The sequence below is a fragment of the Bubalus bubalis genome, chromosome 6 (genome assembly GCF_019923935.1).
Source record: "Bubalus bubalis isolate 160015118507 breed Murrah chromosome 6, NDDB_SH_1, whole genome shotgun sequence".
NCBI classification, from domain to species: domain Eukaryota; kingdom Metazoa; phylum Chordata; class Mammalia; order Artiodactyla; family Bovidae; genus Bubalus; species Bubalus bubalis.
In genome coordinates, this window is record NC_059162.1 from 43,659,392 (window position 1) to 43,676,323 (window position 16,932).

Here is a 16,932-nt window from a genome sequence, read left to right on the forward strand (position 1 = left end):
CTGCAAAAACTTCCAATAAGATCACGCCTTTTCAGTTCACAGAGGTTGCTGTGTGCCATTATCTTATAGGCAGCATTGGATGGTTTCTTATTTTGCCACTTCCTAACAGTGTGAGTTCTTTATTCTCTCTTTAAAAAGTGAAGATTATAACACCTACCTTACGGGGTTATGAGAATTAAATGGGATGGTATATGCAAAGGGCCTGGTGTATAATACAACTCGGCAAATACATTTTCCTTCTCGTGCCTCTCACTTCTCTCTCTCTTCCTTCTTTTTCTTCTTCTTTCCTTCCTTCCTCCCTCTTCTCCCTTCTCTCCACTTCCTTCCTTCCTTATTTGGTCACATATGAGCTATAACTAAGCAAGTCACTACCAAAACTACTAGAAGCTTATGTGCTTCTCAGAGCATTCAGGCAAGGCCTGAAAGCAATCAGGAGAGTCCTAGTAAATTCTCTGGGATTACTCAGGAAGCAGCCAAACTTGTTAATGGAGTTTGAGTATATGTAGCCACTTCAATTATCATCAGATGCAGAGAAAGTTGGAGGTGTTCAGTATGTGGAAAGACTTCAAAGAAGGGGCTCTGAGGGAAAGCAAGGAGGTATCTGTGCAGGATGAGGGTTTACAGGGATTAAATTCAGGGTTCCTTCAGAGATAAGGATTGTGTATGGAGGAATGAGGAAAGCAATCATCAGCGAAACCAGACTATGTTAGGAAGCTTTTGCTGAGAGATGCTTTACGAATAATCAAGTTTTCCAAACTGTAGAATTCATTTATTGAATTATTTTTTGAAGTATAGCCTATCTGTCATTCAGAAGCAGATGTATCTTTGAACAAACAGTTAAGAGGTTTATAAACATTTCAGTGACAAGATATAACTTTAAAAGAATTTTTAATTTAAAAAACATCTGAATAAGAATGAACAGTAAATGATTTTAGCTATTAAATACACAAGTGTATGAAATTAAGCTAGTAAAATAAAAATCAGTTGAGAAAAAAAAGTTTTTTTCCATGTTTTCAATTTTAGGCCTAACGCAATCTGATTGCACAGTGTGGTACGTTTGGACAAAAAGTGGTTATAGCACAACTACTGGATATTTTTATTTTCTAGATCTTTCCTTTGGTCCTCACTAAAGATAACAAATTTGTAGTGAGTAAGGTTTTGAAAGACGTCTAGGCTTTAAATTATTGTTATTATTATACCACAAAAAAAAGTCCATCTTTTTTCTATTTGTGGGTTAAAAAATGATTTTTGACATTTCTCACATCTCTTTCTTCTATCTTATTTATATTTTGTAATAATATTAATAATCCCATCTTATATTTGAGCTTTCCAGTTTTTTTCATGTCCAACACCTGATTTTAAACCATGCCAATTTTATTTGCTATATCAGAAGTTGCTGATGCTTTACTATTGATAATTATAAATTATGGGCAGGGAAGGACATTGAAAAGTGAAGTTAACCCCCATGACCAACCAGGGAAGTAGAAGAGGGAAAACGGTAGTGAAGTAGTCCTTTAGTCTCTTCTCTTCCAAAGTAGCATGATTGTGACTGGGGAGGGCCTGGGAAGAGGTGATAAGGGGGAGCGTGTGTGCACACACCCTTATAACCATCACCTATCCTAAGGTGAGAGAGAAGGTTGAGGCTTTGAAGAATTGTTTTTTGATCTCCTGCCAAGTTCAGGTAGCTGCTAATAGTTTAGCATATGCATTTTTCATCTGTTCAATAATTCTGAAAGATAGATGTCATTAACACCATTTTGTAGATGACAAAATGGGCTGAGAGCTATGAGTAAGTCACCCATATGTATTTTAAAAATAAGTTTCGTGGTGCTATGTGTTGGGGACATTTACAGCAAAATATATGCTGTTGCTTTGTGGTGTGTTTTCATAGTCTTTATCAGAATTTCAAATGGAAGATATGATTATGAGCCTAAAAAAGAAAATGGCTTTGTATAAAAGCCATGTATAATTCAATCTGGGACAAAGTCAAGATAAACGTAGTTGTGGAGAATCTCAGAGAGGGCCATACCTGAGGATACTTTGTTCTAGAACCTGGATCTGGTGCTGGTCTTGTTGATTTTGCTTCTTCATCTCTTCCTGCTCTTTTCCACTGCTGATTCCATCTAGAAGCCATTTCTCCCTCAAAGCCTTTTTCTGTTATCAGGAAACATAAAGAAATGTTCTTATATCAATCAAACATTCCAAAATCTCCAAAAGCAAATTCTAAATGCTTTCAAACTTATTATTTTTAATAGTGGAAATATTAAAGAGAATTTTTTTCTCTCACTGCCTTGCCTGAATAAATCTGATAGTTTCCTACTTTGCACCCTTCTTGACCCTCTTATAAAGCCAGTGTTTATGTATCCAAGTCCTATGTATATTCTAAGGTCTAGTTCAGGTCCTATTTCTTTATGGAGATCTCTTTCCTACCCCTGCATCCCTCCCCCTCTGACAAACCCACTTCACCCTCAGAGAACTCTTTCTTCAGAATCACATGCTTCTGCTGCTGCTGCTAAGTTGCTTTAGTTGTGTCCGACTCTGTGCGACCCCATAGACGGCAGCCCACCAGGCTCCCCCATCCCTGGGATTCTCCAGGCAAGAACACTGGAGTGGGTTGCCATTTCCTTCTCCAATGCAGGAAAGTGAAAAGTGAAAGTGAAATTGCTCAGTCGTGTCTGACTGTTAGCAACCCCATGGACTGCAGCCTACCAGGTTCCTCCGTCCATGCGATTTTCCAGGCAAGAGTACTGGAGTGGGGTGCCATTGCCTTCTCCAATATTTACATCTACTGTATGCTTACTGTGTGTTTAACATTATATAGGAAATTTATCATGGTAGTGCCTTAATATTATTTGTTGGGTTGATAGATGCATATCTGATGTCAAAGTAACAAGTTCCTTGAAGCCATTTGCTATATATCCCAGTGACAATACACAGTGACTGCTCAAAAAAGAAAAAAAAAAAAAAAAAAAAATCTTTTGTGGAATTAATTGAATTGGTGGGCAAAACAAGAGATGGCTTTGTGTCTTAAAAGGGCTCCCCTGGTGGCTCAAATGGTAAAGCATCTGCCTGCAATGCAGGAGACCTGGGTTCAATTCCTGGGTTGGGAAGATCCTCTGGAGAAGGAAATGGCAACCCACTCCAGTACTCTTGCCTGGAAAATTCCATGGATTGAGGAGCCTGGTAGGCTACAGTCCACGGGGTGGCAGACAGTCAGACACGACTGAGTGATTTCACTTTCCTTTCCTTTATTGTATCTTAAACTAATTCAGTGATAGAGTCTGTGGTTGACATTTATTGTTTTACCTACCTAGCACCCTTTCTTTCTTCTGAGAACCTGTTTAGGTTCTAGATATCCCTTCAGTTCAGCCCCCTACTTGTCCCAATAATATAATCCACAAAATTCATCAATCTATTTAAATATTGGTGAGTTGAACTCCTGTCAACTTGAACAAAACAAAAAAGATTTATGTTTCATCAGATGGAAAAAAGATACTGGATGCTTGGGGCTGGTGCACTGGGACGACCCAGAGGGATGGAATGGGGAGGGAGGAGGGAGGAGGGTTCAGGATGGGGAACACATGTATACCCGTGGCGGATTCATTTTGATATTTGGCAAAACTAATACAATTATGTAAAATTAAAAAAAAAAGTCTCCTTGAATTTGCATGGAAGAATTACATTCCTGGACTTGAGCTTCAGAAGACAAAGCAAATGAAGAAGACCTATACATTTCAGAGAAGTTTTAGCTAGCTTCTTGTCCATGTGTCAAGCAAAAACTGTTAAATATTATTTTCAAAGAGTTTCAGTTTCTCTTTTCTCCCTGAAGAAAAATGCTGTCACTATATACCTAATCCACTTTAAAATTAGTTGTTCCATGATTGTTCCCTGGGAACGTACTGTGTCTAAAATGGTGAGGAGAGAAGAATGACAATTTTCCTTATTATTTTGAGACTTCTTTCTCTAACACCACGATTAGAATGAAAGCAAGTAAGAAGAATTTTTGTCTTTTTTTAAAAAAATGCTAGAATTAATACAACTGGATTACAAATATCTCTGAATTTAAAAGAAATTTAAACAAGTCGATTGGGTTAGATAGTTACCAAAGGACATTAAGAAATTACACTGATTCCAAATACATATTATTTGGAATTACAACTTACAGAGTAGATGAAATGTGGTCTGTTCTAGTTGAAACAGTGAGAGGACCTGGAAGCCTATAGAGGTTATAATAGCTTATAGAGCCTATTATTAAGTCAATAATAACCTCACCCCAGATCATCATATTTGTGTTGGCTTTTTCAAAGTTTCAAGCAATTGCATGTGGACAACACACCCTGTAAGAGCAGTTTGTATTATTGCCATTTGTAGCCAGATTCTTTCTCCTAATGTTATCTTTTCCCTTAATTATAGTTGTTTAGTTATTTATAAAAATATGTTCCCACAGACACAGTAAATATTATTAATAAAGTCAAGATTTATCTCTTGATAATATGTCAAGAAAATCTGAGTATATAAGCACTTAAGAATTTACCTTGATTTTAGTTTATTTTTATTTGATGAAATATGATGATAGCTAATGCACGTAAAGAAGATAGATGACAATCATCAAAGCAAATTACAGTTCTTACAAACCACCTTCAAGGATAGTTTCAGTCAATTACCTCCACATCACTATAAGAAATACTCAGATGGGATGGTCTCATGATGCCAAGTTACAGAGGGTGGTGAATGGTTCCTGTGACATAACTAGGTTATCTTGGGCTACATTCATGGTTCTCAGTCTGGTTAGGACTAAAAGGAATTTTAATTTTACCCTTAAAAACTTCATTCATAATTCAGGAATTATCATTTAACTCTGGCAGAGAATTTTTTGCATCTAAATATAAAATATGTAATTTGGATGGGCAATCAACATGATATGGTACAAATTGTAGAAATCACAACAGTTATTTTGCTTTTATGTCACAATTTAGACTTACACTTCAATCTGTGAAGCTGATGAATAGAATAAAATCTATTTCACAGCAATGACATTCAGGATCAAAATCTATAGTAACTAAATGAAAATATAAGTGACATGCATGTAGTAGATCTTTTGGCAACTTTTCCCCAGCACTTCTATATTCTACATAGCAGTTACAGAGACTTTAGGAATAAATTAGTTTTTTATACCATGATTTAAATAGACTTCCAGATAAGAAAAGTTTTCTAGGTTGAGTATGCTTAGGTTAGTGTGTTTCTAGGTGGCATGAGATTGTGATCATGATACTAAGCAAGATGATACACAGTGGACAAGCCTCAGGAATGTTTGAATGTGCGAATGCTGATAATGGCCCTGGAAACTCCTTTCCAAGAATGTCATTGGTATGAATGTCAAGTTCTGGACCTATAGGATATTAGAGTGAATTCCCGCAACTATTTTGAAGTGTTTGTGTGTGCTGTTGATACAGAAGGAGTACTTTGAAAATATTTACATTTGTGTTTTTTAAAATGGGTTGCTGAACTCTAATGAAATAATTTGCAACCAGGAAAGTGCTGAGGATGGTCACTGGAATGGAGACAAGTAGATGAAGAAGAAAATGAAAGACTGGTAATTGCTGAAGCCAACAGAACTTTTTTGACTTGGTGAACATATTTTAGAATCGATTTTTAAAATACTTCTGCACATTTTTGAATCCTGTTGTGGAATTATGCCTAGTTGCTGTTTGGAATAGCCAACCATTTTCTGCAGAACTTGGAAGAATATGATTACTGGAACAGCCACTCTATGTTCCCTTTGCAGTTGATGCCTCAAATATAGTGTTCATCACAGTATAAATTATAAATGTCATTATCAGTTCAGGTGTCTGTTACCATTTTAAGGGTGCAGATCAAACATATTTTATATTCTTAATGCTCAGCTTAGTGCTTTGCACATAATAATAGGTGCTTATTTAATAAATGCTTATTGACCAAAAGACTTTCTATTTATCTGTTAAGACTCAGGTTAAATCCCATACCTTTAACAGACCATTTTTTGACCACCCCAGATTAAAAAATTGCTGTTTATACTTATGTTTAAATTAAAAAAAACACATAATTTAACTTGTCCTAATTATTTATGTAACCTTGAGTTTCCCACTAAGTTGCAAGCAGAAGGGCTGAAACTCTCAGGGACGCAAATATTCTCCAAGGTATTAATATGCAAATTAGTAAATTAATATGCAAACCAGGAGAGCTCCCGCTCCTACCCGGCCAGGTCAGTGCACAGCTTGGGAAGGTGGACCGCACTTTTGTGCAAAGAGAAACTTCGTCCAGACAGAAGCAGCCCTATGCTAGGGTGCACAGTTCCAAGGAAGTATGGGCAGGATTTCAGCACCCCCCTCTCTCAGGTATCTTTACACAGTATTCAATCCGCACAGCTGTGTACTGCAGTCTAAAGCATAAAACATGCTTTGATGACTGAATTGTATTAGAGGAGATCTCCTGGGTTCCAGAAGGCAAACCTATAGAGAAGATTATAGATTACTTTTCAGACTTTTTTTTTTTGGTTAAGTATTGAGATGAAGCATCAGCTCAGAAATGGACCTTTCAGTGTGTTACAGTTTTCCTGTGTGAAATTTACTTCCTACAAGAACAGAGGAGATATATTAACCTTTTCTCCTAACATGAACTCTTCTGATGTTTGGCTACCCATTCTGCAAGGATAGAAATTACTCAGAAACAGTAATTAGTTCACTGTGAGATCCAAAATATGTGTGTGTGTGTGTGGGTGGGTGTGTGTGCGTGTGTGTGAGAGAGAGAGAGAGAGAGAGAAAGACGGAGAGAGAGAGAGGAAAAAAGATTTTGCAGTTAGAAATTGCCTATCTCAAAAATTGTTGTATATTTATTTTCGGCTTCATTTGACTTGTACCAAGATAACTTGGTAAAATCTGTTATTTCATTGATTTTTCTGGGAGTACACATTGCATTTCTTGACTGTATCTCCTACTCAGGTGAATTCAGTATGACATATTGTAAGGATAGCAGGCTGACTATACTTTGAAATTATTCATCAAACATTGGAAATGTCAATTTGTATAGGAGTGAAGAAGCAAACAGAATCCAGAGAAATGAAGCTAACTGGAATCTTAAATTGTATATCTTCTCTCAAGAGGTGATTACTTGATCCATCAGAAAGATGGATTTAGCAGAATTCAACAAGTTTAGCAAAAGATTGTAGACCCCATGAATATGTGGCTCTGTTTCATTGAGGGACTTATTATGTCCACTGATAGAAGTCCTGCCAGATAAATAGTTTCCTGCTTAGGCCTGTTCACAAGGAGCTCCTGTTTGTTATTGGGTTGCATCCTGTGACTAAGCTACATAATAAAATGTTGAGACTCAATGTGCTTTTATTACAAAATGACCACACCCATGAAAGATGTAAGGTCTGATTTTAAAAATGGAGATTTATTTTTGGTTATGATCTCATATTTTGTCAAAACAAAATAAATATTACCTTGAACCACACTCAGACAACACTGAGTGCTCTGCACTGAACTCTTAAATGTGAACATCCTTGAGCAGGCCAGACAGTTGTTCTTTACACCCCCTGGGTAAAGGCTGGCATTTCATTGATTTCAAAAGGAACTTCCCAGCTGGATCCACTCCCAACGGATAATAAGCAAGACTGTACTTAGGGCCAAAGTGTTAAGACTGAATTCTTAAGGTTACCAAGAAAATGAGGAAATGCAGTAATAAAGGATAAAAGTAATAAAACCATATTTTCAGTTTTCCATGTTTGCCAGAGGTATTAGTCTCCTATGCAAATAATACTAGCTTGTTGTTTTTCCCCTATGGTTCTTATGGTGTTAGTATAAGTCTGTTGGGATTTTTTTTTCCTTCCTTAAAGCATCTTTACTATTGAAATTTGAGGACAATTAAAATATTTGAATCAAATCACTGAAACTAAGTTAAAGTCATAAGTTACCTTCAAATGCTGGTGCTTTAATTTTTCTTCCTCTATTTTCAGACGCTTCTGTGAGATTTCTTCTTGTATTTTTCTTTTATCCTGAAATAAAAAATATTCCAGCATGATCAGTTTTTTTAATTTGCTTAAGTATGTTTCCTGGGGACGTTGTCATTATTGAATGGCTGGCCAGTGGTATGCTCTTGGCATTGGTATGAAGCTGCTTTGGAAACCCTTATTTCAAAGCGAAAGAGAGTGAAGTGGGATATGCAAAGCATCTTACTGATGGAAAATGATATAAAGAGCTTATTCAAAGAGAATTTAAAAATATTTTAATGACTTTCCTTCACCCCCTCATCTTTTCTATCTTCTGCATTGAGTCTAGCGAGATTGAGCTACTGAATGATGCAATGGAAACTGTGAATTTTAAGGTGGGAGTTTTGAAATAAGCATGAGGAAATATTGTGAGGAGAGAGATTGTTCTTGGCGCAAGACTGAAGAAGCTGCTGGGTAAAAGAGCTGCATATGTGTGAAAACAGGATAGCCTACAGAGCATTAGAACACCAGGGAGCTAGAAAATGTGACCGTTTCCTCCTGTAAATGTTGCTATGGAAAGAGAGAGAGAAAAAAAGATCAGATAATGCATGTTAACACTAAGAGGACTTCTAGCAGAGATTAAAAAAATTCATGGAGAGATATAGTATCTTTCACCACATTTATTATTTTTAATTTTATTGGGTATAATTGATTTACAGTGTTGTTAGTTTCATGTGTAAAGCAAAGTGAATCTGTTATATCTATCTATCTATCTATCTATCTATCTCCACTCTTTTGTTTTTTAGATTCTTTTCCTATGTAGATCATTACAGAGTATTCAACAGAGTTTCTTGTGCTACACAGTAGGTCCTTAGTAGGTATCTGTTTTATATATAGTTGTGTGTATGTGTCAATCCCAATCCCAAAGGAGAGTTTGTCCCTACTCCCTTACACCTGGTAACCATAAGATTATTTTCTACATCTGTACCACTATTTGTGTTTTGTAGATAAGTTCATCTGTAGGCTCATTTTAGAACTCCACATACAAGCACTATCATATTTTTATTTCTGTCTTACTTCACTCGGTATAACAATTTCTAGGTCCATCCATGTTGCAGCAAATGGCATTATAATGTTCCTTTTACTAGCTGAGTAATATTCCATTGTATGTATGTGCCACATCTTCTTTATCCATTTCTCTGTTGATGGACATTTAGGTTGCTTCTATATCCTTGCTATTGTAAATGGTGCTGCAATGAACATTGGGGTGCATATATCTTTTTAAATTATGATTTTCTCCAGATACATGCCCAGGAATGACATTGCTGGGTCATATGGTAGCTCTATTTTTAGTTTTTTAAGGAACCTCCATACTGTTTTGGTGTATGGTGGCTGTACCAGTTTAGAACATACCCTAACATCATACACTAAATAAACTCAAAATGGATTAAAGACCTAAAGGTAAGACCATAAAAACTATTAGAGGAAAGCATAGGTAGAACTCTGTATAAATCGCAGCATTACCTTTTTTGATCCACCTCCTAACGTAATACAAATAAAACCAAACAACAGGACCTAATTAAACTTAAAAGCTTTTGCACAGCAAAGGAAATAAATAAAACAAATAGACAACCCTCAGAACTGGAGAAACTATTTGCAAACAAAGCAACCAACAAAGAATTAATCTCCAAAATATACAAAACAGCTCATGCAATATCAAAAAAACAAATAACACAACTGAAAAATGGGCAGATCTAAATAGATATTTCTCCAAAGAGCCACACAGATGGTTAAAAAGCACATGAAAATATGCTCAACATCTCTAATTATTAGAGAAATGCATATCACAAGTTTAAACTACATTACCTTAAAATCCCAGAGAGCAAAACTGTTGATACACGGAAGTTGTACTTTTTAAGAGCTATAGACTGCATACTAAGTAGAAAGCCTGGTTTCAGTTTCCGGCTCTGCCATTTACTAGCTATGTATCCTGGGACAAAATCCTCAACTTAGTGTCTCATTACCTTTATCTGTAAAATGGAGGTAGTGAGGGTACCTACGTCATAAGATATGAGCCTTAATGAAGCAAATATATGCAAAAGCTCCGAGAACAATGCTTGACACATAGTGTTCCATAAGTATTTGTTTAATAAAATTAAGTAAATAAACACATAACCTATTAATCACACAGAAAGCAACACATTAACTCTGATAATGGTTCCACTGGTTTGAAATGCTTTAGAACTTTCCTGTCTGTAATTGTTTGAGACATTTTACAAGCCATGCAAAAAGGCCCTTATTTCCTTATTTTTTGACCAGAGGTGACATTATTCTCCATCTTACTTATAAAAATTGGTGCTAAATCTGCTTTCAAAATGGAAAACTCCCAAAGGTAAACATTTGTTGCCAATAAAGACCTCTAAAGGAATTTGAAACAGGCTGAGAAGGTAATTTAGAAAGAAGAGCTCCAAAAATATTTGGCAGCAATATGGAAACAAGTGCATGGCTTCCTGGTGTAACTCCTTTGAAGATAAAAACTCATTTTTGATGTATAAATTCAGGTACATTTATTGAATGTAACAGAATTCATTTGAATGTACATTGCTGTCCAAATATATGCCATGTTTCTCTTTGTGTGTAAGAAGTGTATATGACCTTATCAGTGTTTTTTTTTTTTTTTTTTTTTTTTAGCTTCATGAGCAGTTCTTTTGGAGGAAAAAAAAGAGCTTGGCAACAAGCCTGGGTTTTCAGATTCACTTGTTTATTTGGAGGAAATCTGGTTGTTTAGGAGTAAAAACTGTGAAGATCTCTTTGAGTCAATTCTTCACTATATCTTGAAACTGTTATTGAGCAAATCTTAGTAATATTTTAAACTTATTGTGCCAAACATTTGGGTAAGTATTTTTCAGGCACTATTTCACTTAATAGTCATAATAACAGAGATATAATAATATTACACTTAATAGTTATGATAACAAAGACATAGTGTAATAATTTTCATTTTATAGAAGAGGAAATGGAAGTTTCTAGAGATTAATTAACCAATCCAAGTTCTCACAGCTGGTGCCTGGTGGTTCAGTGGTAAAGAATCCGTCTGCCAATGCAGGAGATGCAGGTTTGATCCCTGGGTGGGGAAGATCCCCTGGAGAAGGAAATGGCAACCTACTACAGTATTTTTGCTGGGAAATCCTTTCCACAGAGGAAACTGGCAAGCTACAGTCCATGTCATCACAAAGAGCTGGACATGACTTAATGACTAAAAACACCACCGTGGCAGAGCCAGGATTTGAACCCAGGCAATTAGAGTTCAGCCTCTTAGCTAATTCACTACATTATTTCCCTGAGTGGGAAATTAGTCAGCTTCCCCAGTTGTCCTGTCTATTGTGAACCACTGAGGTGTGTTGGCAGTGCCACGACAGCCAGTCCTGGAGGGGCTTCTCATTAGAAAGGCATACACACACTTTCAGTTCCCTGCGTGCTGGTGTGGAGCTGTCCACCTCTCTCCATGGACAGCCCTAGAGAAGAGCACACTATGTATGTGTGACCATGACTGCTGAACCCAGCAATGATTGCCCACCCCTGCTGGTAGCCAGTTTGTGCTGGTCATTTCATCCTGGGTTAGTAATAACATAATGAAATCTGTGTGTAGAGGCAGGACATCTAAAGTGTTTTGGCAACAGGATGCTTATAGAAGGGTTGCTGCTGCTGCTGCTAAGTCACTTCAGTCATGTCAGACTCTGTGCGACCCCATAGACGGCAGCCCACTAGGCTCCTCTGTCTCTGGGATTCTCCAGGCAAGAACACTGGAGTGGGTTGCCATTTCCTTCTCCAATGCATGAAAGTGAAAAGTGAAAGTGAAGTCACTCAGTCGTGCCCGATTCTTAGTGACCCCATGGACTGCAGCCTACCAGGCTCCTCCATCCATGGGATTTTCCAGGCAAGAGTACTGGAGTGGGGTGCCATTGCCTTCTCCGAGAAGGGTTGCTAAGGAATCCCAATGTTTTGTCACTCAAAGGTAATGTGATGCCTTTCTCATGTCAGTGTAGGTAGTTAAGAAGGTAATTTTCTAATATTATAGGCATGACTCTTTTAAGATATGAGTACATTTTCTTCATAAGATATTCATCAACTGCAAATTGTTGTCCTTTTGCCAAATTTCATGAAGATCTATAAGCATTACTGAAAACGAATATGGCAACAGTTTAGTTTCATTATGGCAGGGTGAACTATAATACCAGACTACCTGACCTGCCTCTTGAGAAACTTGTATGCAGGTCAGGAAGCAATGGTTAGAACTGGACATGGAACAACCGACTGGTTTCAAATAGGAAAAGGAGTACATTAAGGCTGTATATTGTCAATCTGTTATTTAACTTATATGCAGAGTACATCATGAAACGCTGGGCTGGATGAAGCACAGCTGGAATCAAGATTGCCGGGAGACATATCAATAACCTCAGATATGCAGATGACAAAGTGGCCGAAATAGCTCAGTTGGGAGAGCGTTAGAATGAAGATATGCAGATGACACCACCCTTATGGCAGAAAGCGAAGAGGAACTAAAGAGCCTCTTGATGAAAGTGAAAGAGGAGAGTGAGAAAGTTGGCTTAAAGCTCAACATTCAGAAAACTAAGATCATGGCATCTGGTCCCATCATTTCATGGGAAATAGACGGGGAAACAGTGGAAACAGTGTCAGACTTTATTTTTGGGGGCTCCAAAATCACTGCAGATGGTGACTGCAGCCATGAAATTAAAAGATGCATACTCCTTGGAAAGAAAGTTATAACCAACCTAGATAGCATGTTCAAAAGCAGAGATATTACTTTGTCAACAAAGGTCCATCTAGTCAAGGCTATGGTTTTTCCAGTAGTCATGTATGGATGTGAGAGTTGGACTATGAAGAAAGCTGAGCGCAGAAGAATTGATGCTTTTCAACTGTGGTGTTGGAGAAGACTCTTGAGAGTCCCTTGGACTGCAAGGAGATCCAACCAGTCCATTCTGAAGGGGATCAGCCCTGGGATTTCTTTGGAAGGAATGATGCTGAAGTTGAAACTCCAGTACTTTGGCCACCTCATGTGAAGAGTTGACTCATTTGAAAAGACCCTGATGCTGGGAAAGATTGAGGGCAGGAGGAGAAGGGGACGACAGAGGATGAGATGGTTGGATGGCATCACCAACGCGATGGGTATGAGTTTGTGTGAACTCTGGGAGATGATGGACAGGGAGGCCTGGCATGCTTTGATTCATGGGGTCGCACAGAGTCGGACATGACTGAGCGACTGAACTGAACTGAACTGAAACTATAAGTTAAGCTTAAGATGTCATGTAGTTTTATTGTTAGTATACCAAAAGTTATTACAGTCAACTAATTGCTTCTCAGATTATCATGGAACAGATATTAATAGATGTGAAATGCCATCTGCTTCTAAGAATTTCCCCAGAAACTTAAGCATCTCTCTGTACACCTATCATAATCCAACACATCAGATATTTATTGATGTTAACCAATATGAATAACTTAACTACTGTTTTCTTCTCCAGCGTTCAACTAATAAAGACATTTGTTCAATGAATTGCCTAGATGTTCAGCTGTCTAAATTGGAATATTTTAGCAGCTGACACCCACAAATTTCAATTCTGTAAAAGCCTACATCTTAACCGTTTTGAAAATTTATTTAGCTTGTGCAGCTATACAGCTGTTGCAACCGTCTATGATGCATTGATATTATTGCAATCACATACTTGATAAAAGTATCCTGATACATAAGAGTATGAGTATTTTAGATGTATTACTGATTAACAATTAGCTAATATTCTAAAATGCTTGAATCTGTCAAGATGGCAGGATTGGTCCTGAGTTATTTAATTTTTAATTTATTCAACAGTTGGTGACTTCTGTACAAATGCTTTTGTCAAGGCAACGCTGAGTTGTTCGATGTTTGAAGATTACTCAGAAGTAAATACTTTCACCAAGGAAGTTACATGTCTTAAAGAAGGAAAATCATTTGTGCAGGGACGTATAAGAAATAAAGTGATAAATGTCATCACTAAGGCACAAGTGAGGTATGGTGAGAGTTGAGGTGAGACAAGAAGTGATGATATCTAGATCATGATATGGTTAGGAGAGGCTTTGAAGAAGCATCCAAATAAAATAATACTTTGGGTAGTTGCTAGGGACTGGAGGGCGGGGAGAAAAGGCATTCAAGCTCATTGTGAGCAAAGGCCTGATGTAGAAAATTGGGACATTATTCGGAATAAAAAGTCTGGAATCTAAATTGCTGAAAAGAGAGTAGTGGGAAATAAAATAAGAAAATGAAATGAGGCTAAATCCTCAATAGAAAATACTGAAAGGCAGGGCATGAAGTTTAGAATTAATTTACATGTTGAGATAGAGAGTAATGAAAGGTTTTCAGAGGGAGAGGAATAATAGAGTTTAAATCACATTTTAAGAAGTTTAAAATAGCTTGATTGTGTAGATATTGAAGAAGGACAACTTGAAGGGGATGATCATTTACAACTCATACATAAAATCAAGAGAGCTGGAACAAGAGGTAACAGGAAGTGTGGATTTCAGAAATACCAAGGAGTTAAAATTAGCAGGACTTGGCAACTGACAATGTATGGATGCAGGAGAGGAAGAGGTCAAATTGGAGTACAAGTTGTTGATGCCCAGGTAACTGAGAGGAGAGCAGAATCATTAATTGAAATAGGTACTTCAGGAAAAGAGAGTTTGGGAGGAAAGATGGTGATTCACAGCAAGTTTGAGGTGTCTTTGGGAAAACCAGATGGAGTAATCTGGCTGGTAGTTGAAATATTAGATGAAGAGAGATCAGAAGTGAGAAATAGAGATAAATATGCCAGAGTTCTGGAAGGGATAGCTGAGACCAGGAGACTATGTCAAAGCATGACAAGAGACGTATTTATGAAAAGTAAGGGACAGCTAAAGACAGAACCTTATGAAGCATCTACATTTAGGGGTATTGGAGGAATGGAATCCATATGGAAGTTTATTTGGGGACCAATGAGATATTATTGATAATAGAACTTGGTGAATTGGGCCAATTCAGTTAGGCAAATGGTTTCAGATTCATTCTGGTAGCAGTATCTTATAACTTCATGACTATCTTTGCTGATATTTTCATTGTTTAAGGTCTCAGAAGAACAATAATAGAAGCTAATTGTTTGGATTTGAATACTATCAACAATGCAGAACTTACTGGTGAAGTGCAGATAATAGTAACCTTGAAGGAAAGGGATGCCCTAACCCAATATTCACAGAAAAGAATACTGAGCATAGTTACAGGTTTACTACACTTCAGTGAAAGTAGATTTTTAAAATTCTTGAAAAAACTTCTTGAAAAATTGTTGTAAAAATTTGTTGAAAAAGAGTCAAACATTTCAGGAGGGATCATAGATCATGAAGCATAGGCAATTTACAAATGGAAATATTGATACACAATTAAAAATGATCTCAAGTAAAAAGAAAACTAAACAAAACCAAACTAAATACTTTTTTTACTGGGAGCTTCCCCAAAGTTCATGAAACCAAGAATACAGATGAACAGGTGGTTACCCATTTGTAACAGTGTAAATAAGGTACAGATGCAGGGCGATGAGAAGATGGGAAGCATGTGGGAAACACTAAGGGTACAAAAAGCATGCGTGTAAAGATAAATTATATAAAAAGTTATGTTGAGAGCAAAAAGACTACTGCTGAGATACACAGTGTAATATTAGCAAGATGGAGATGAACTACTTCACTCCTATTTTACTACAATTTTTTTTTTTTGACTAAGGAGAATAATCTTGATCCTGGAAATTGTAGAATAAATATGCTTATAGGAAACTCAAAGCCCAAGAAGAAATAAACCACTGAAGACACAGCTGCTCAGACTCTGATGGGTTTCAATTCAGGGAGCAGAAACATTTATAGACACAACAGGAAAATGTCAAATAGTCTTGGAATCTTAGGTGAAGTGAAGAGACATCAGAAGGCTGAAGGTGGCATATGACCTATTTTTTTCCCCAAACTTATTTATTTTTAATTGAAGGAAAACTGCATCACAATATTATGCTGGCTTCTGCCATACATCAACATGAGTTAGTCATATATATCCATGACTCAGTTTTTTGAACAGAGACAAAGGTGAATTAGGAATATTTAAAGACTATTAAATGTATTGATTAATTCTTTTTCAAAGTTGTAGAATGAATTATTAAACAGTCTTGTTTTTAGACAAGGAACATCTAAGAGATAATATTTGATTATTAAAAAAATTTAAAAGTATTTCTTTTGCTTAAATTTTTAAGATCTGCAGATGATGATGATTAGCTGTTTATTGAGCTTTAAGCCAGCTTTTTCACTCTCCTCTTTCACTTTCATCAAGAGGCTTTTTAGTTCTTCCTCATTTTCTGCCATAAGGGTGGTGTCATCTGCATATCAGAGGTTATTGATATTTCTCCCAGCAATCTTGATTCCAGCTTGTGCTTCCTCCAGCTCAGCATTTCTCATGATGTACTGTGCATATAAGTTAAATAAGCAGGGTGACAGAAAGTGAAGAAGAACTAAAGAGCTTCTTGATGAAAGTGAAAGAGGAGAGTGAAAAAGTTGTTTTAAAGTTCAACATTCAGAAAGCTAAGATCATGGCATCCGGTCCCATCACTTCATGCCCATACATGGGGAAACAGTGGAAACAGTGGCTGACTTTATTTTGGTGGACTCCAAAATCATTGCAGATGGTTATTGCAGCCATGAAATTAAAAGACACTTACTCCTTGGAAGGAAAGTTATGACCAACTAGACAGCATATTAAAAAGCAGAGCATTACTTTGTCAACAAAGGTCCATCTAGTCAAGGCTATGGTTTTTCCAGTGGTCATGTATGGATGTGAGATTTGGACTGTGAAGAAAGCTGAGCGCCGAAGAATTGATGCTTTTGAGCTGTGGTGTTGGAGAAGATTC

General features: G+C 36.9%; 1 protein-coding gene across 1 annotated transcript in view; it reads right to left on the minus strand.

The window, feature by feature from the left end:
* The window catches only part of PALMD (palmdelphin), a 58,195-nt gene that overhangs the window by 25,583 nt on the left and 15,680 nt on the right, over positions 1-16,932 (minus strand). Inside the window, exons 2-3 of the mRNA XM_006045619.4 lie at positions 7,955-8,035; positions 2,030-2,154 (exon numbers count right to left, since the gene is read on the minus strand). Coding sequence (XP_006045681.4) covers positions 2,030-2,154; positions 7,955-8,035 — 206 coding nt within the window. The remainder of the gene's footprint in view (positions 1-2,029; positions 2,155-7,954; positions 8,036-16,932) is intronic.